The 15853-nt window shown below is 62.4% G+C and overlaps 1 protein-coding gene across 1 annotated transcript in view; it reads left to right on the forward strand.

The window, feature by feature from the left end:
- DTX1 (deltex E3 ubiquitin ligase 1) overlaps positions 1 to 15853 on the forward strand; it is a 33720-nt gene that overhangs the window by 16493 nt on the left and 1374 nt on the right. The window contains exons 3-9 of the mRNA XM_058281389.2: positions 535 to 1213; positions 12739 to 12800; positions 13157 to 13318; positions 13507 to 13568; positions 14502 to 14660; positions 14736 to 14897; positions 14972 to 15061. Coding sequence (XP_058137372.1) covers positions 535 to 1213; positions 12739 to 12800; positions 13157 to 13318; positions 13507 to 13568; positions 14502 to 14660; positions 14736 to 14897; positions 14972 to 15061 — 1376 coding nt within the window. The remainder of the gene's footprint in view (positions 1 to 534; positions 1214 to 12738; positions 12801 to 13156; positions 13319 to 13506; positions 13569 to 14501; positions 14661 to 14735; positions 14898 to 14971; positions 15062 to 15853) is intronic.

Consider the following 15853-nt stretch of genomic DNA (forward strand, 5'->3'; position numbering starts at 1 on the left):
CGAACAATCGAATGAATTATTGAATGAATAAATGAAGGAGTGCTTGAATTAGCAAGGAATGAATGGACCGATGAACAAATGGTTGAATGAGTGCGGGAACTAAGGAGGGAAGATGGCACGGACACCATCCACCAGTCCGCATGCTCTTGGCCTGCGTGGCCCCCCCCTTCCCGTGCCCCCCTTGTCTAAAGAGCTCCACCCACTCTGCCCTCCTCCCCCCAGGGCTTGTCATGACCTCGACAGTGTCTGGGGGGGTGGGGGGCTTGACTACCTTGCCCCTCCCTGGTGCCTTCTCCATCCCCCCGCCCTGCCTTGCCATACCCCTCCCCCTTGTTGATCCTGTGATCCGCCCCCCCCCCCCGGGCCCCCCCAAGCGTGTTGACCACCGGCTTCTGCCCTCCTCCCCCCTCGCTCCTGTGGCGACCCTCCTGCTACCCAGGGCGGGGGGCGGCGGGGGCTCTCCCCTCGGGCCCGGGCTGACCCCCGCCCCATCTTGACGGCACTAACGCCCCCCACCCCCGTTTGCCGCCGCAGGCACCATGCGCCCCGTGCGGCGCAACCTGTACGACCCGTCGTCGGCGCCGGGCAAGGGCGTCGTGTGGGAGTGGGAGAACGACGGCGGCGCGTGGACGGCCTACGACATGGACATCTGCATCACCATCCAGAACGCCTACGAGAAGCAGCACCCGTGGCTCGACCTCTCGTCGCTCGGCTTCTGCTACCTCATCTACTTCAACAGCATGTCGCAGATGAACCGCCAGACGCGCCGGCGCCGCCGCCTGCGCCGCCGCCTGGACCTCGCCTACCCGCTCACGGTCGGCTCCATCCCCAAGTCGCTGTCGTGGCCCGTGGGCGCCAGCGCGGGCCAGCCCTGCTCGTGCCAGCAGTGCCTGCTGGTCAACAGCACGCGCGCCGCCTCCAACGCCATCCTGGCCTCGCAGCGCCGCAAGGCGCCCCCCGCGCCCCCGCCGCCGCCGCCGCCCCCGGGAGGCCCGCCCGGCGCGCTCGCCGTGCGCCCCAGCGCCACCTTCGCCGGCGCCGCGCTCTGGGCCGCGCCCGCCGCCGGCCCTGCCGAGCCCGCGCCGCCCTCCGGGGCGCCCCCGAGGAGCCCGAGCGCCCCCGGCGCCGCGCCCGCCGCGGGGCAGAACAACCTCAACCGGCCCGGGCCCCAGCGCGCGGCCAGCGGGAGTGCGCGCACCTCCATCCCGCCTGGGTAAGACTGGGCCCCCGGGGGGGGGGGGGGGGGGGGGGGGGAGGGCGACAGGGGGCTGCCCGCGGGTACGTTTGTTGACTATGCACACCCTCGTTGCTCACGAGAAACAACGAGGAGCATCGTGCCTGATTGATGGAGGAGGAAACCAAGGCCCGGGGAGGGTAGACAGCTTCCCCACAATGACAGTGACACTTCATTCAACACGGGGCATCCTCCGCGTTCTTTATTTGCTAAGCCGTGTCTGCTGCACTTCACTTCTCCCTCCCGTGCAGATGGGGAGACTGAGGCTGCAGGAGGTGTGGCGTCTGCTGAGGCCACCCAGGGGGAGAGCAGGGGTGGGCCCCCGAGCTGTGGCATTCCAGCCTCTGCTGTGCTGTCCGGGGCAGTTCCGGGGGCTTGGGAGTCCCTCTGCCCCTGCCCCAGGCCGTACCACTGGCTCATGTGGTGGCTCTGCCAGCACTGCCCACTCTTCCAGAACCTTTTCCCTCTTGGCCGCACCTGGAAGGTCACCTACTTTGGGTTAACACTGTAGTTTTCAAGCTGGGTCCCACAGACCCCTGGGGCACCCTGAGAAGGGGAGGGACAGTAGGATGGGGAGAAGCCGCTGGGCACACGGAGCCAGCGTCCCTGCTCTGCCCTCACCAGGGCAGCCCTGTGGGCACTGTCTCATGTCCCCAGCGGGATTTCACTGGAGAGGTGGACCCCGCTCACATCAACCTGGAAAACCCCTGGGCTGCGGCGTCCCCGCTCCCAGGAGAGGGAACCAGCAAGCGCTGGGGTCGGCTGGTCCATCTTAGCAGAGGACCCTGAGAGTGGGGGTGGGGGAGGAGCAGAGGAGCTTGGGACCACCCAGAGAGGACCCGGGGCTGCGGGCCCCGGCGCCAAGGGGAGAGGAGGACCCCCAAGCCGCCTCCGCGGGGGCTTGGCCAGGAGGGCCTGAGAACAGCGACGGTCAGATCTGGACGTGGCCTTTGAGGTCACCACGTCCAGGCCCCTCCTTTCACCAAGGGAAACTGAGGCCTGGCCGAGGGAGGGGACCCTGAGCCAGACTGGCCTATCTGCGTCCCCCCCACCCCCCGCCCCCTGAGAGCCCGACCGCCTGAGCGCACATCCCTCTGGGCCACTTGGAGCCTTAAGATCCAAGCCTTCACCCCTGAGCCTCAGTTTCTTCATCAGGAAAATGGGGACGGGACTCCCGTTGTGCGGAGAGGCTGTGCGCCCCAACACACCATCTCCGCTCGGGACAGTTAAACAGCGGCAGCTAGGACTATTTCCGTCATCCAGCTGGGGGTCAGGGAGGAGGGGGACACGGGGGAGCTGTAACTTCCCAAGGGGAGGCTGCAGCCGCCACCACCTGCCTGCCTCGCCCTGCTCTTCCCCTCCAGGAGGGGACAGGCCGTGGGGACAGAGGGCTCCAGCCAGCCAGGGCCAAGAGGGAGGGGGCATGAGGAGCTGGGGGGCCTCGCGGGCAGGTGACGGAGGGCCTGGCCACGGGCGATGCCAGGGCTGGGGCATCAGGGTGGCTTCGGTAGAAGCACCCTGGCTCTGACTCCTTTAAGAAAAGAGGGTGCTGGGCTGGAGGGTCCCAGATGACAGGAAAAGTGGGATAATGGGTGGAGAGGGTGTGGGAGCAGGCAGAACTGGGGGCTCCAGGGGCCTCAGCAGGAATTTGAGAATTTGAGAACCTTCTCTCTCGGGCCGTGGATTACGAAATCAGAATATTGTAGCCAGCATTTTCTTGGAAGGGGAAGGCAAGAGAGGAAATTTTGACATGTATCATGCGTAGTAAGGGTGAGAACTGTTCCGTGAAACTTTTGCATCCTTTCCACGTATGTTGAACGGGTTGCCCTGTAAAATCAGTTTCTTCGTCCCTGGGAAATTTTCTGAAAGCCACTGCTCTAGGGGAGACCGGCGATTCGCTCTTAGTGCCCACTGTTACTTCTCCAAGTAGTGTGCCCTGCGGGTGTGAGTTCACAGAGGTGGGCACGACAGAGGGGTCCCTGTTCTCAAACAGTGGACAGTCTGATGGGGGGAGACAGGCCCTGAGCAGGTCAGTGAGTGGGTGAGCCGGGTTGCGGCAGAAAGGGGGCGGTGTGGCGGCAGCGGGAGCGGGGTGGTCAGGGAAGACGCCCCCTGAGGAGGCAGCCAGGCCCGGGAGAGGGAGCAGCAGGTGCTACTTCCAGGGGCTTGGCAGGGTGTGGCCTGCTCCGGGAAGGGCTGGAGAGGGAGGTGCCGGTGAGGAGGCTGGGACCCTGCAGGTGCAAAGGGGGCAGAGGCGGCAAGGAATCCAGCAGGTTCCGGGAACCCAACGGGGGTGGCAGTTCTCTGATACAACAGTAGGGGCTGAGAGGGCGCCAGATGCGGGGCTCGGGGAACCTGGCCTGGAGCTGCCGGCATTGGGGAGCTAGAGCATGCTTGAGCTCCCGAGGGCGGGAGGGACAAGAAAGATTTCTCCTTGGGGCGCTGATCATTAAAACTGTCCTGGTCCCCCGCCCCCTCCTCGGCCCTCTCTTTCCCTCCTCAGAGCTGTTGGGAGCCTGGCCTGGGGCGGGTTGGGGGGACCCCTGAGCGCCCCTCTCCCCCCTCCCCAGCCGGGCAGGCCCTGCCCCATCTCAGCCCAGCCCCTCCAGCAGTGTGTCTGCAGCCAGACAAGCCCAGGTCAAGGCCCCCCAGTCCTCCATCTCCCAGGAACCCCAGCTAAAAATACCCCAGGTTCCGCGGGGAGGAGGGGCGCAGCCTGCCGGTAAAGAGGGGTGGGAGGAAGGAGAGGGTGGGGTGGCGGCCTCCGGGTCCTCCAGGGTGCAGCTTCCGATTGCCAAGGCAACCGAGGCCCAGGGGGAAAAGGTGGGGGCTCCAGGGAGCCAGGCGCCTAGGTCTCCCCCACCCCCACTCTGGTCCCCGAAACCCTCCCGAGGCCTGCGTGGCTCCCAGCCGTCCCCGCAGTCTCGCCGTGTCTGTGTGTCTGTGTGTCTGGCTGTCCTGCCTCTCTGGGTCTCTGAATGACTGTCCCTCGTTGTCTGTCCTGCCTCCCTGCCTCCCCTCCCCCCCCCCCCCCCCCCCCCCCCCCCGCCAGAGGCGCTCTCCCCCTTCCCCCTCTCTTCCCTCCACTTTCCCACTCTCCCCTCTGGACTCAGCAGCCCCAGCCCCCAGCCCCGCTCCAGTCCCTTCCCAATTATGGGACCTGGAACACGAGGCTTCGTCTCAGTGGCCTCAGTTTCCCCATCTGCCAAACGGAGCTAAAAGTGGCACCACGGGCCCATCCCGACCCAGCAGGGCTGTGGGGTATTCAAATGTATCCCCCCTCATCGAATGGGGAGCCCTGTGCAAGGGAGGGTGGCCCCTTCAGAGACCCCTGGCGCTGCATCCTCTCACCTCCAGCTTCATCTCAGCCCTGGATGGGGAAGGTGGGGGGGGCAGACAGGGGGACCACCTTGTCCAAGGTCACGCTGCTCATGGGGGCAGAGCGCCCACGTGGCGGGGGGCCGTTCCGCTGCCCGTGATAGGGCGGGGAGCCAGCTGGCGGCCTGAGCCCGGGGGACACGCGGCGGGGGAGGATCCGCCTGTCCCCGAGGATTGGGGTCCAGCCTTGGAGCGCAGCTGTGGGCAACGGAGCCCGACTCAGAGTTTCCACCCCACGTGGCAGGGGGAGGAAGAGAAGGGACGGGAGCAGCTGCCGGCCTGTTTCCAGGTGCGGGGCGCTCACTGCGTCCCAGGCTCCTGGCCGGAACTCCTCCGTGCGTTGTCCATCTTGATGCTCAAGAAAGTCCAAGGGGCAGGTCCTGCTGTCCCCAGTTTTCAAATGAGGAAGCTGAGGCTCTGCGAGGCTGACACTCGCTCCAGGTCACAGTTAAGACTCGGGAGCCCTAGTCTGCCACGTTTGGGGGTGCCCCCCCTCCATCCTGCCCACCCTAACCTCCGCATGGGACATCAGGCCACGGGGAGAGGATGGACGTACAGAGGCTGCGTTGGGGCACCTCCTCTCGCCGTGTCACCCCACCTGAGTCCATTGCCCCCTCTGGCCTCAATTTTTGCACCTGTGCGATGGGGCTGTAATGCAGGCCATGGCCCAGCAAGAGACCGGGTATCCAAGCGTCCACCTGTTTAAGCCGGCACCCACTGAACTGTCGCCGGCTTTGGGTGACGGGGCCATTGCCTCCCACCTGTGTCATATTTTCACAGCCTCGCCGAGCTCATCAGCACCAACGGGATGTCAGTTAAGTTTCCACATCTTTGGTTCTCAGTGAGGCTGAGAAGCTTTTCCTGTTTACTGGCCACGAGTGGTTCCTTCTTTTGCCAATTACTTGCTTATTTCTCCGGCTTATCCTTCTCTGGTTGTTTATCTCTTCCTTATTGATGTGCAAAGGCTTTTTGTCTGTTTTCCTGTTTCTTTTTACTTTCTCTGTAGCACAGGTTGGAACATTTTTTTAATTAACCCATAGTTTTCCAACACCTACTGTGAGTCAGACACTGGCTGAGGCGCCGGGGATACGGCAGTAAACAAAATAGGCAAAAAGCCCTATCCTGGAGCTCACATTCTAGTGGGAACCGAACAATAAAGAAATACGCTACAGAATCAGTGAAAGGGTAGTGACTGCTACAGAGGAAAAATAAAGATGAGAGGGGTCTCAGGAGCGAGGAGAGGGCTGCAGTTTTTAATAAAGAGATCAAGGAAGGCCTCACCAGGAAGGTGACATGGGAGCAAAGCTTGAAGGAGGTCAAGAGCAAGCCACGCAGAGGGCCGAGAACGGGGGGAATCGTGCTCCAGACCGCGGGAGCAGCTCGTGCAAAGGCCCTGAGGCAGGGCAGGCCTGTGCTGTTTGAGGAGACGCGTGTGGCTGGAGCGGCTGTGAGCGAAGGGGTGCGCTGTGGGGGAAGGGGCCAGGCCACGTAGGGCCTGCCGTGCCCCGGTGAGCACTTTGGCTTCAACTCTGCATGAGAGGGGACCCAGGGGAGAGGTTGGTGTGACTTGGCTCTAACAGGCTCGCTCGCGTTGAGCGGGGGCCCCGCTGCAGGAGGCAGTGGGGAGACGGGCTTTGTTGTGGCGTGTGTGTTTTGGTTTTTTCCTAGCAGTGATTTTTATGTTTTATTGAAAAGAATCCACGTTTTATTTATTTTATTATTGAATAGATATTCCACTGAAATGGTGAGAAATCACAGAAGTGCCAAAAGGCGCGCCATGAAAAGCCTCCCCCCCCACCCTCCGCCCCGTCCCCCGCTCTGGCCTGCCCACCCTCCACCCCTTTCCTGGCCTTCCTGGTGCAAAGTGACAGGTACCTCTTTCTCTCCCCTGGGGCCAGCTCACCACAAGGTCAAACCAAACACCCCCACACCCCCGGCCCCCCCAGACATGAAGCACTTCCTGCCCTGCTCCCTGGGAGGCCAAACCGCACACACGCCTGTGCGCACGTGGCCGCCGCAGGCCGTGGGAACCGCCAGCCCTGCCTGCCCTCCTCCCCCTGCCCTGCCTCTCCCGGGCTTCCCCCTCACACCCCCAGCAGAGCACGAGCAGGCCTGGAAGCCAGGGGGGTGGGAGAGAATGACGCTGAGTCCCGAACGCCAGCCACTCGCACTGGCGCCGGAGGCGCCGGCACCCTTCCTTCCAGGATGTCGACCCGGGCTGGGCGAGGGGTCTCATTTGACTTGGGGAGGGGACGGGGGAGACTGAGACCCATAGAAGCTCAGTGGCTTGTCCAGGCAGACGGGGGCAGTGGAGCGCGGAAAGGGGAAGTGAGCAGAGGCCCGGCCGGCCGCCATTGACGGGCCCACCCTGCGCCCCGCTCTCCCGGGAGCTTGCCGTGATGTCCTCAGCCCAGAACGCACAGCCCCTCAGAGCTCAGCGGAGGGGCCCGGGGGCGGGGGCTTGGCACCAGGCTGGATTCCCAAGACCGTGGGGGCAGGGACGCAGGGATGAGGTGAAGTGGGCCCGGGAAGGGGGGCCGGTGACAGAAACAGGCCTGGGTCCTGGATAGGACCTCTAGGAAGGAGAAAGGGGGAGCTTGGGGTCCCCCAAAGCACTGCTCCCTGTGACATGGCCCTTTTACTTCCGCCCCTTCCTCACCCACTCAGGGCCAGATGACTGAGGCATGAGCCTCCTGGGGACCCCTGGGGGCCTGCTAGGTAGGCGCCAGGTACCCTAGGTACTGAGGCCTGTGGGGGCTGGAAACCGAGGCCAGCCTAGGTGGAAGGGTGGAAATCCCGCTGCCAGCAGGGGGCGTCAGTGGGGCCCCCTGTTCCCGGAGTCCTGAACCCCCTCTGATGCCAGGGCCGGCGCAGGCTGACACAGGCTGCCCCAGGGTCTGGGTCAAAGGCTTCAGCTCATCTCCTGGGCAGAGAGGACTCTGAAGGCTGGCCATCCAGGGGGGTTGGTCCTGGCCTCTGATTCAGAAAGTCTGGAACCCAGAGCCAGCTGCTCCGCTAAAGCAACTGGGTGACCTTGGCGAAATCACTTCCCCTCTCCAGCCTTCGGTCCCATTATCTGCAAAATAAGTGACAAATAGATTTCATCTCTGCCTGACTGGTAGTGACTTCAAAGAGGAGTCTGAAGTTGCCTCTCAGCTTAGTGAGAAGGAATGCCGGGATCGATTAGTGATGCCTGCACGGGTGATAGGCGGGCAGGAGCAGTATGTGTGCCATGTGTTTGCCATCCCTGTTCCAACCTTGTTATCTGGGGAGACATTTGGTATTAGAACCCCTGTTTCCAAGGGCACCACCCACCCCTCTGAAGAGACTGCAGAGCTACTAGACCAGTTTCTTAGTGGGCTCAACAACTCCACCCAGTTCTTACAGAGAACCCATCTTGCCCTGGGTGCCGTCCTCAAGCCTGGGTGCTCAGGCCTGGGCAGACCCATTTTCAGAAGCTCACGATCTGGTGGAAGAGATGGAAGTGGAACCTCATAACTAGAAAGCAAGACAGAAAATACCTGCGCCTCCTACCTAACCGCCCCCCTCCCCCCGAAAAAAAAGTAAACGCAGTCTCTGGGAATTAAGAGAGTGGATCAGAAAAGGCCTTATGGAGTCAGTGACCTCTGAGCTTGGCTTCAAAGGATAAATGTGAATTGGGGGCAAGCAGGGGGAGCAGCATGGTGAAGGCACTCAGGCAGGAAAGGGCAGGGAACAGTGTGGGGAACAGCAAGTAGGAAGATCTTCCTCAATTACGTCTTCCTACTTGGGAGCATTGCCTTTCAGCCAGGCAATACAAAGCGTCTCCATGTGCTTTTCCTTAGCAAGGAGGAGAAGCCCAGTGCCACCGTGCTTCTCAGTCAGGGCCTTCTGCCTCAGCCCCCGAGAGGAGAGTGAGAGAACCTCATTTAGTGCAGCAGAGCGGAGGGCGCAGTCTGATGTCCTGTGCTCCCACCTGGCTCCACCACCTACTGGCAAGTTCCTTCACCTCTCTGTGTCTCTGTGTTTTTTCCGCCCTATAAAATGGGATGCCACAGACACGCTGGTATGATCAGGTGAGGGAGTGGAACCTACCACAGTGGCATGTAGAGGGCACCTGGAATGATCAAGGCAGTGGCTGCTCAGAACACCCCAGGCCCCGTCTCCGGGATTCACTGAGACAGTTTCTGGGGGCACGTCTGGGTTCCCCAAAACCTTGCCCTGGAACTCTGCCGCAAGTTGGGGTGGGGGAGTATGGCTGGGGCTTGCACAGAGAAGGGTGGCTTGGTCTGTTCCCCCGGGCACCCACAGAGCAGGCTCGCCTTCAGACGAATGCGGCAAAGACCCCCGCCCGGGGACTGCAGCCATGGGGCGTCGGGGACTGCGGCCATGGGGCGTGCTTCTGGGCCATCTGCTTCCAGACTGGGTGCCAGTGTGTGCAGAGGACGTACGCGGAGGAAATGCCCCCAGTGTGTCCGCCCGAGTCCCCTGCTCAGAACGTCCCCACGAAAGCTGTCCCTTCCTTCAGTGTTTATTGAACGTCTACCCACTCGTACGGTGACGAGGTGGCAGCGCCCTGGGGGAGCCGCTCAGCGCCCGCGGAGGAGCCTTCCTGGCAAGGAGCCAGCACGGCCTTGAGAGGGGACGTGCTCCAGGGGTTAGAGGACAAGCTGAGGTGTCCAGAGTGGAGACGTGGAGGGCGAGGGCCGCAGCTGAGGCCCCAGAGGCGAGGATGGGGCAGGGCCCGCCAGGACCTGGTCAGGCTAAAGATCACAATATCAGGTGGTCCTTTGCGCTACGAAATTAATAACAATAATAATAATGAGTAAGGGCAAAGGCAGCGGCTCCTTCAAGTAGGTGAAAGGCCCCTCCAGTTGGAAGCTTGTGCTGTGAGGAGCGAGGCAGGAGGGTATCCCGGGCAGAGAGGTCAGCATGTGCAAAGGCCCTGAGGCGGGCGAGTGCCCGGCATGTTTGAGGAAGAGCAGGGAGAACGGGGTGCCAGGGGTGGAGGGGGGCTGGAGGTGAATGAGATGCAGGGAGTAGGCAGGAGCCAGGTGGCCCCGGAGAAGGAGGTTGGCTTTTGCTCTGAGCGAGGTGGGGGCCCCGGGGGGGACTGAAAGCAGAGGAGAGACGGGTGCGGGTGCAGAGGTGGGAGAGCTGCGGGAGAGCGGCGGGTCCACCCCTACCCGGGGAGCCAGGTCAGGTTTCTGGTCAGACCCTCTGCTGGGCTGGGCCCCGGGAAGGTGGAGCACAGCCAAGCGCTCACCCCCTTCCCGGAGGCCTGTGGGCAGCGGTTGCCTGTCCAGAGCTGGAGGATGTTCTCACTGACGTGGAGGAAGCCGCGTGCCCCACATCAAAAGGGGCCCGGGTGGCTCCCACGCTCGGCGCGGCGTGGGAACCCTGCTCCCCAGGGTTCTCGCAGGGGACCCGCAGGCTGCCAGCCACTGGGGGTGCCTCGGGACTGTCCCCCAGCTTGCCAATGCGTAAATGAATACAGCTCCAGTTGCACGCCACTCGCAACCCTCCTCCTGGGAGCAAACCTGACTGTTTTCTAACCCCAGGCTCAGTAGGTTTTAAGGGATTTCAGAAATTCAGGGTGGCTGAGATCTGAAACCTTCCCTTCCTGGAGTGCTTTCCCTGCCCTCCAGGCCAATGGCTTGGCAAGACCAAGGTCATCAGCCAGACCAGACTTTGACCTTTGGTAGTGGCTGACTGGAGAGCTGGGTTGAGGGTTCTGCCCAGCTTGAGAGTGCTGGAATGGATTAGTGATGTCTGCCACAGGTAGGAGACAGGGGAGTGGTGGCATGCATGCTAAATATTGTTCTTTGCACTCATTTTACAGATAACCCTGGAGAGGAAGAGCACTGAGTGTTAGTGTGTCCGTGTAGATCACAAGCCTGCCTGCAAATGTGTATGGGCATGTCTGTGTGTCCCCATGTGTGGATGGCAGTGTCTCTTTGCAGGCTTTAGGGTGCTGGGTGCTTGTAGGAGCTAAGGTGCACATTCCTGCAAATTAGCTGTCTGCTTTTTCACAGCTCTGAGGGTCTGGGGAGGGGTTGGCTCTGGCCAGGGACTGTGCAAGTCCAACTGAGCATGTGAGCATGTGTGTGCGTGTACATATGAGTTCTCTAAGAGTGTGCAGGTATCTGGGTATGTGTGTCGTGTGTCCCCTGAGGCACATGTGTACACGTTTGAATGGTGTTCCCCAGGTATGTGTGTGCGTGTCGTGTCTGAATCTGGGTTTGCTCGTGGAGTATGTATGTCCTGAGCATGTATGTGTGTCCATTGTCACATGTGTGCACAGTCTGTGTTCCCTGTTGTGTATGCGCTTGTGTATCTGATATGTGCATGTATGTGGTGTGTTCCCAGGTATAGGTGAGCCTGTGCCTGCGTGTATGTGTAGTTTTGTGTCTCTGTGTCTTGTGTGTTCATGTGTATAGGATGTATCCTTGGGGGGTGTGTGCATGTGTTTATAGGAGGTTCTCCAGGTATGTATGTGTGTATCGGTATCTGTGTGCATGTGTGCGGTGTGTTCAACAACTGTATGTGTGCATACAGTTGTGTGTGTCTGTGTGTGTGTGTGTGCCTGCCACAACAGTGCACAGGCCTGCCAATGGCACCGTTTGCTGGAATCACTGACCAGCCCGGCTCCACGCTGCCGACGGCACCTGCCCAGGGAGGGGCGCAGGGTAGTTGGGGGGGACTCGGCCCTGCACAGCAAGGGGCGGCGGCAGCTCCTTCCTCGGCAGTCACTGCTGGCACTTCCCCCAGGCCCCCAGGCTGCCCCTGACTTTCAGCGTACTCCTCTTCATCAAAGTCTACCCTCGGGGGGGGGGTTCCGTTCCCACCCCCAGCAAGACCCCAGGTCAAGTGCACGAGGAGGCCTGGGGAGAGGAAGCCTGGGCAGGCGCCCTGTCCTCGGGGCGCAGCATCGTTCCCACTTGGTCCACCCGGCAGTTCTCCAAGTGCCGTCTTGTGACGGCCCCATTTTACAGATGAGGAAATGGAGGACGGCCGAGCACTGGCACGGGCTCCTTCCCGTGGTGGAGAGAAGATGGCTTAGTGGGCCGAGGGGAGAGGAGAAACTGCTCGGCCGGGCTTACCCAGGCGGTAGTGATGATGGTGAGCCTGATGGCCAGGACTGTTAAAACCTTCATCCGGTACCGGGAATGGTGCTTCGACCTTGACCTGCAGAATTTCGTTAAATCCTCACAGCAAACAAGAAAGGTACCAGGCTGTCTCCACTGAGATGGGGCAATCAGCTTAGGAAAGGTGAGGTGATACGCTGTGTTGCCCCGCCAGTGAGTGAGTGAGCTGAGCCACGCGAACGCAGTGTGCTCCAACCCCAGAGCTCCTGGGGGGAGGGAGGAAGAAGAGAAGCAGGGCACATTTTCCAAGGGGCTACTCATTTGAAGAGGGGAGAATCTGCCCTCAGTCACAGGAACCCACATCAGTAGATATGACAGAAGGGGGAAATTTTTCCATCATTAAATGTTGTCGGAAAACCTGGATTAACCATTGCTGGCCATATTTCCTTGTGCAGGACTTATCAGAGCCTTTAATAGGTTCAGCTATATCATGCATCTCCAAGAGGGAGACACAGGTGTTTTCTAACATATTTGATCCCTGAATCCTTCTTTCCCGGAACCTTTCATGGGGATTGGTGCTCCATATAGAACTTTTGAGAGATGCCAGGATGGCTAAGGCACTGAAGTTTGGGTTTCCGGCACAGTGGCCAATGAAAGGGAGCGGATGAAGCCAACGTGCATGCGCAGAGCGGCCTCCTGGCTGTATTCGGCTGTGGGAACCGGAAGGGTTAGCGCCGAGTCCAGGGACGCCCCTCACCCGGTCACAGAAGGGCGGCAGGGACGGAGCTCCACCCTAGAGCAGGAGTTCTTCACAGTACCCTGTGTTATGTGATGACCCTAGCACCCCCGCACCAACCCCTCCCCACAAGAATAACGGTGTTGTGAGTTGCAATGCAAGCTCGCGCGCCCCTTGCTGAGAACCCCTGGTCTAGGCGATGCGGACAGTCGGCCACGGGCCCAGGGGTGCCCAGGTTCACGGGAGCTAGAAGGACGGCCCTGGGCCCTGGGCTCCCGGCGTGGGGGCTGAGGTCCTGCTGGCCCCTTCCCCTCTCTCCGTAGGGTCCCCGCGCTCCCGGTGAAGAACTTGAACGGCACCGGGCCGGTCCACCCGGCCCTGGCAGGTGAGGCCCCGGGGTGGGCAGCTAGGCGGGCCCAGGAGGCGGCGGCCGCACGTCGGCCCCGTGGCTCCGCGCCGTGGTGGGGGCTGGTGGGCGGGTGCCGGGGAAGCCCCGCCCCGCGGCGGGGCTGGTGGGCGGGGCCGGGGGAAGCTCCGCCCCGTGGTGGGGCTGGCGGGCGGGGCCGGGGGAAGCTCCGCCCCGTGGTGGGCGGGGGCCGGGGAAGCCCCGCCCTGTGGTGGGGCGTATGGGCGGGGCCGGGGGAAGCCCCGCCCCTGGGGCCGCCCGCCGCGGGGCCGGGCGGGGAGGAGGCGCGGGGGTGGCCCGGGTGCGCCCCTCGCTGAGTCGCCCGCGCCCCCCAGGCATGACCGGGATCCTGCTGTGCGCCGCGGGACTGCCCGTTTGCCTGACGCGCGCCCCCAAGCCCATCCTGCACCCGCCGCCCGTGAGCAAGAGCGACGTCAGGCCGGTGCCCGGCGTGCCCGGCGTGTGCCGCAAGACCAAGAAGAAGCACCTCAAGAAGAGTAGGCCCCGGCCCCTCTCGGCCCCGCGCTCAGCCCCGCGCTCAGCCCCGGACCCCGCCCTCCAGGGCAGGCCCCGCTTGACCCTGCCCCCACCGGCGACTCCCTAGAGCCCCCGAACCCCCATCCCGGGCCAAGCCCTCAGGGTGAACTCTGGGGACCCTGACCCGCCCCCCGCCGTGTCCCTGCAGGTAAGAACCCCGAGGACGTGGTTCGAAGGTACATGCAGAAGGTCAAGAACCCGCCTGACGAGGTGAGCCCCCCGGAGGGGGGGGTGGGGGGGCAGGGTCTCCAGAGCTCCGCCAGCCCCCTCCCCGCCCCACCCGCCAGGGCTTCCGGGTGCCTCTGGGTGCCCGTCCCTTCTCCCAGCGCGGCCTGTGCTATTTCACTCTCTCTACAACATCCTTTTTTTTTAAGAATTTATTTCCTCTTTTTAAATTTTTTAGATTAATTTCTCCCCCCTTCCCTCCCCACCCCCCCAGTTGTCTGTCTCTGTGTCCATTCACTGTGTGTTCTTCTGTGTCTGCTTCAGTTCTTGTCATCGGCACCGGGAATCTGTGTCTCTTTTTGTTGTGTTATCTTGTCGTGTCAGCTCTCCGTGTGTGGCGTCACTCCTGGGCAGGCTGCACTTTCTTTCGCGCTGGGCGGCGCTCCTTACAGGGCGCACTCCTTGCGCGTGGGGCTCCCCCATGTGGGGACACCCCTGTGTGGCAGGGCACTCCTTGCGTGCATCAGCACTGCGCATGGGCCAGCTCCCCACGGGTCAAGGAGGCCCGGGGTTTGAACCGCAGACCTCCCATGTGGTAGGCGGACGCCCTAACCACTGGGCCAAGTCCGCCTCCCACAACGCCCTTTCAAGAAGAGAAATCCTTAGGTTCAATAGAATTGCATTTGTCAGTCTTCCAGTGATTACGTTTTTGTTTCATGCTTAAGACATCCCTGTCTGTCCCAAAGGCGCGTGTTTTCGCCCATATTTCCTATAAAAGGTTTCAACGTTTTGCTCGTGATGCTTCGGTCTTTAATGCAGCAAGTTGGGGTGTCTGAAGGCGCGCCCTTCCTTCCATCTAGATCCGAGCTCAGGGCAGGGGGCGGGGGGCACGGGGCGCTCTTCTTCCTCTGGCAGATGGGCCCCGGGGAGGGTGGTGGTCTGGGGGCCAGGCCTCAGGTGCCCCTCTGTGCCCCCCAGGACTGCACCATCTGCATGGAGCGGCTGGTGACGGCGTCGGGCTACGAAGGCGTCCTGCGGCACAAGGGCGTGCGCCCCGAGCTGGTGGGCCGCCTGGGCCGCTGCGGCCACGTCTACCACCTGCTGTGCCTGGTGGCCATGTACTCCAACGGCAACAAGGTGGGCAGGGGGCAGCGCGCCGGGGGCGGGCGGGGCGGGGCCGCCCAGGGACCTCACCTGCCGCACCTGCCCCAGGATGGCAGCCTGCAGTGCCCCACCTGCAAGGCCATCTACGGGGAGAAGACGGGCACCCAGCCGCCCGGGAAGATGGAGTTCCACCTCATCCCCCACCCACTGCCGGGCTACGCCGACACCCAGACCATCCGCATCGTCTACGACATCCCCACAGGCATCCAGGTGAGCCCCCCGCTCCCCTTCTGGCCCCCGCGATTCAGGCCCCTGCGGCAGACCTGACGGCCACCTCCCCACAGGGCCCCGAGCACCCCAACCCCGGCAGGAAGTTCACGGCGAGAGGCTTCCCGCGGCACTGCTACCTGCCCAACAACGAGAAGGGCCGGAAGGTGGGTGCCTGCCCATGCGGTGCAGGGTGGAGGGTGGGCAGGGACCCCAGCACTGTCAGCCCGGGCCTGTGGTCCCCGTTTCCCCCGTCCCTGGCCTCACCCACTTCAGCCCCAAGACCTGGGTGGCACTAACCACAAGGCCTACCTGTGCCTCACCCTGCCGGGTGCCACCTGCACCTCCCTCCTGCACCCTCCTCTCCTCCTTCGCCTTCCTCTCCTCCTGCACCCTCCTCCCCTCCTTCACCCTCCTCCTTCACTTTCCTCCTTCACCCTCCTCTTCTTCATCTGCCTCTTCTCCTCCACCCTCCTCTTTTCCTCCACCCTCTCCTTCATCTCTTCTCCTTCATCCACCGCTGAGGTCGGGGTGGTCTTGACCCGGTCCTACAGATGGAGAAACAGCCTGAGAAGGGCCAAGTCGCCCGAGGCCACACAGCTAGTAAGCGACAGAGCTGGGATTTGAGCCCGAGCAGCCCGGGTCCCTAACCACCGCTCTACGCATTGTCTGGTTTTACTTTTTGTTTTGTTTTTCAAGAGACTCCAGCAGTCCCAATTTTCACGTGTGATCTCCAGGTTCTGAATAGTGGCCATTAATTCACGAAGTGGCGTTTTAGTAGCGCGCGGCACCAAACCAGACCCGGCTGCAGGCAGGCAGTTTGAGACCCTTCCTTCCTCCCAGCGGAGAACTGGGAAAGAGCTTGGGGAGCTCACGGGGGGGGAGCCAGCCCAGAAAACCCCAGCGGGAGGGGAGTGGCCGCGCAGGGCCTCGGGGGCGGTTCATCCGGAGCAGGGATG

The sequence above is a fragment of the Dasypus novemcinctus genome, chromosome 19, assembly GCF_030445035.2.
Source record: "Dasypus novemcinctus isolate mDasNov1 chromosome 19, mDasNov1.1.hap2, whole genome shotgun sequence".
NCBI lineage: Eukaryota > Metazoa > Chordata > Mammalia > Cingulata > Dasypodidae > Dasypus > Dasypus novemcinctus.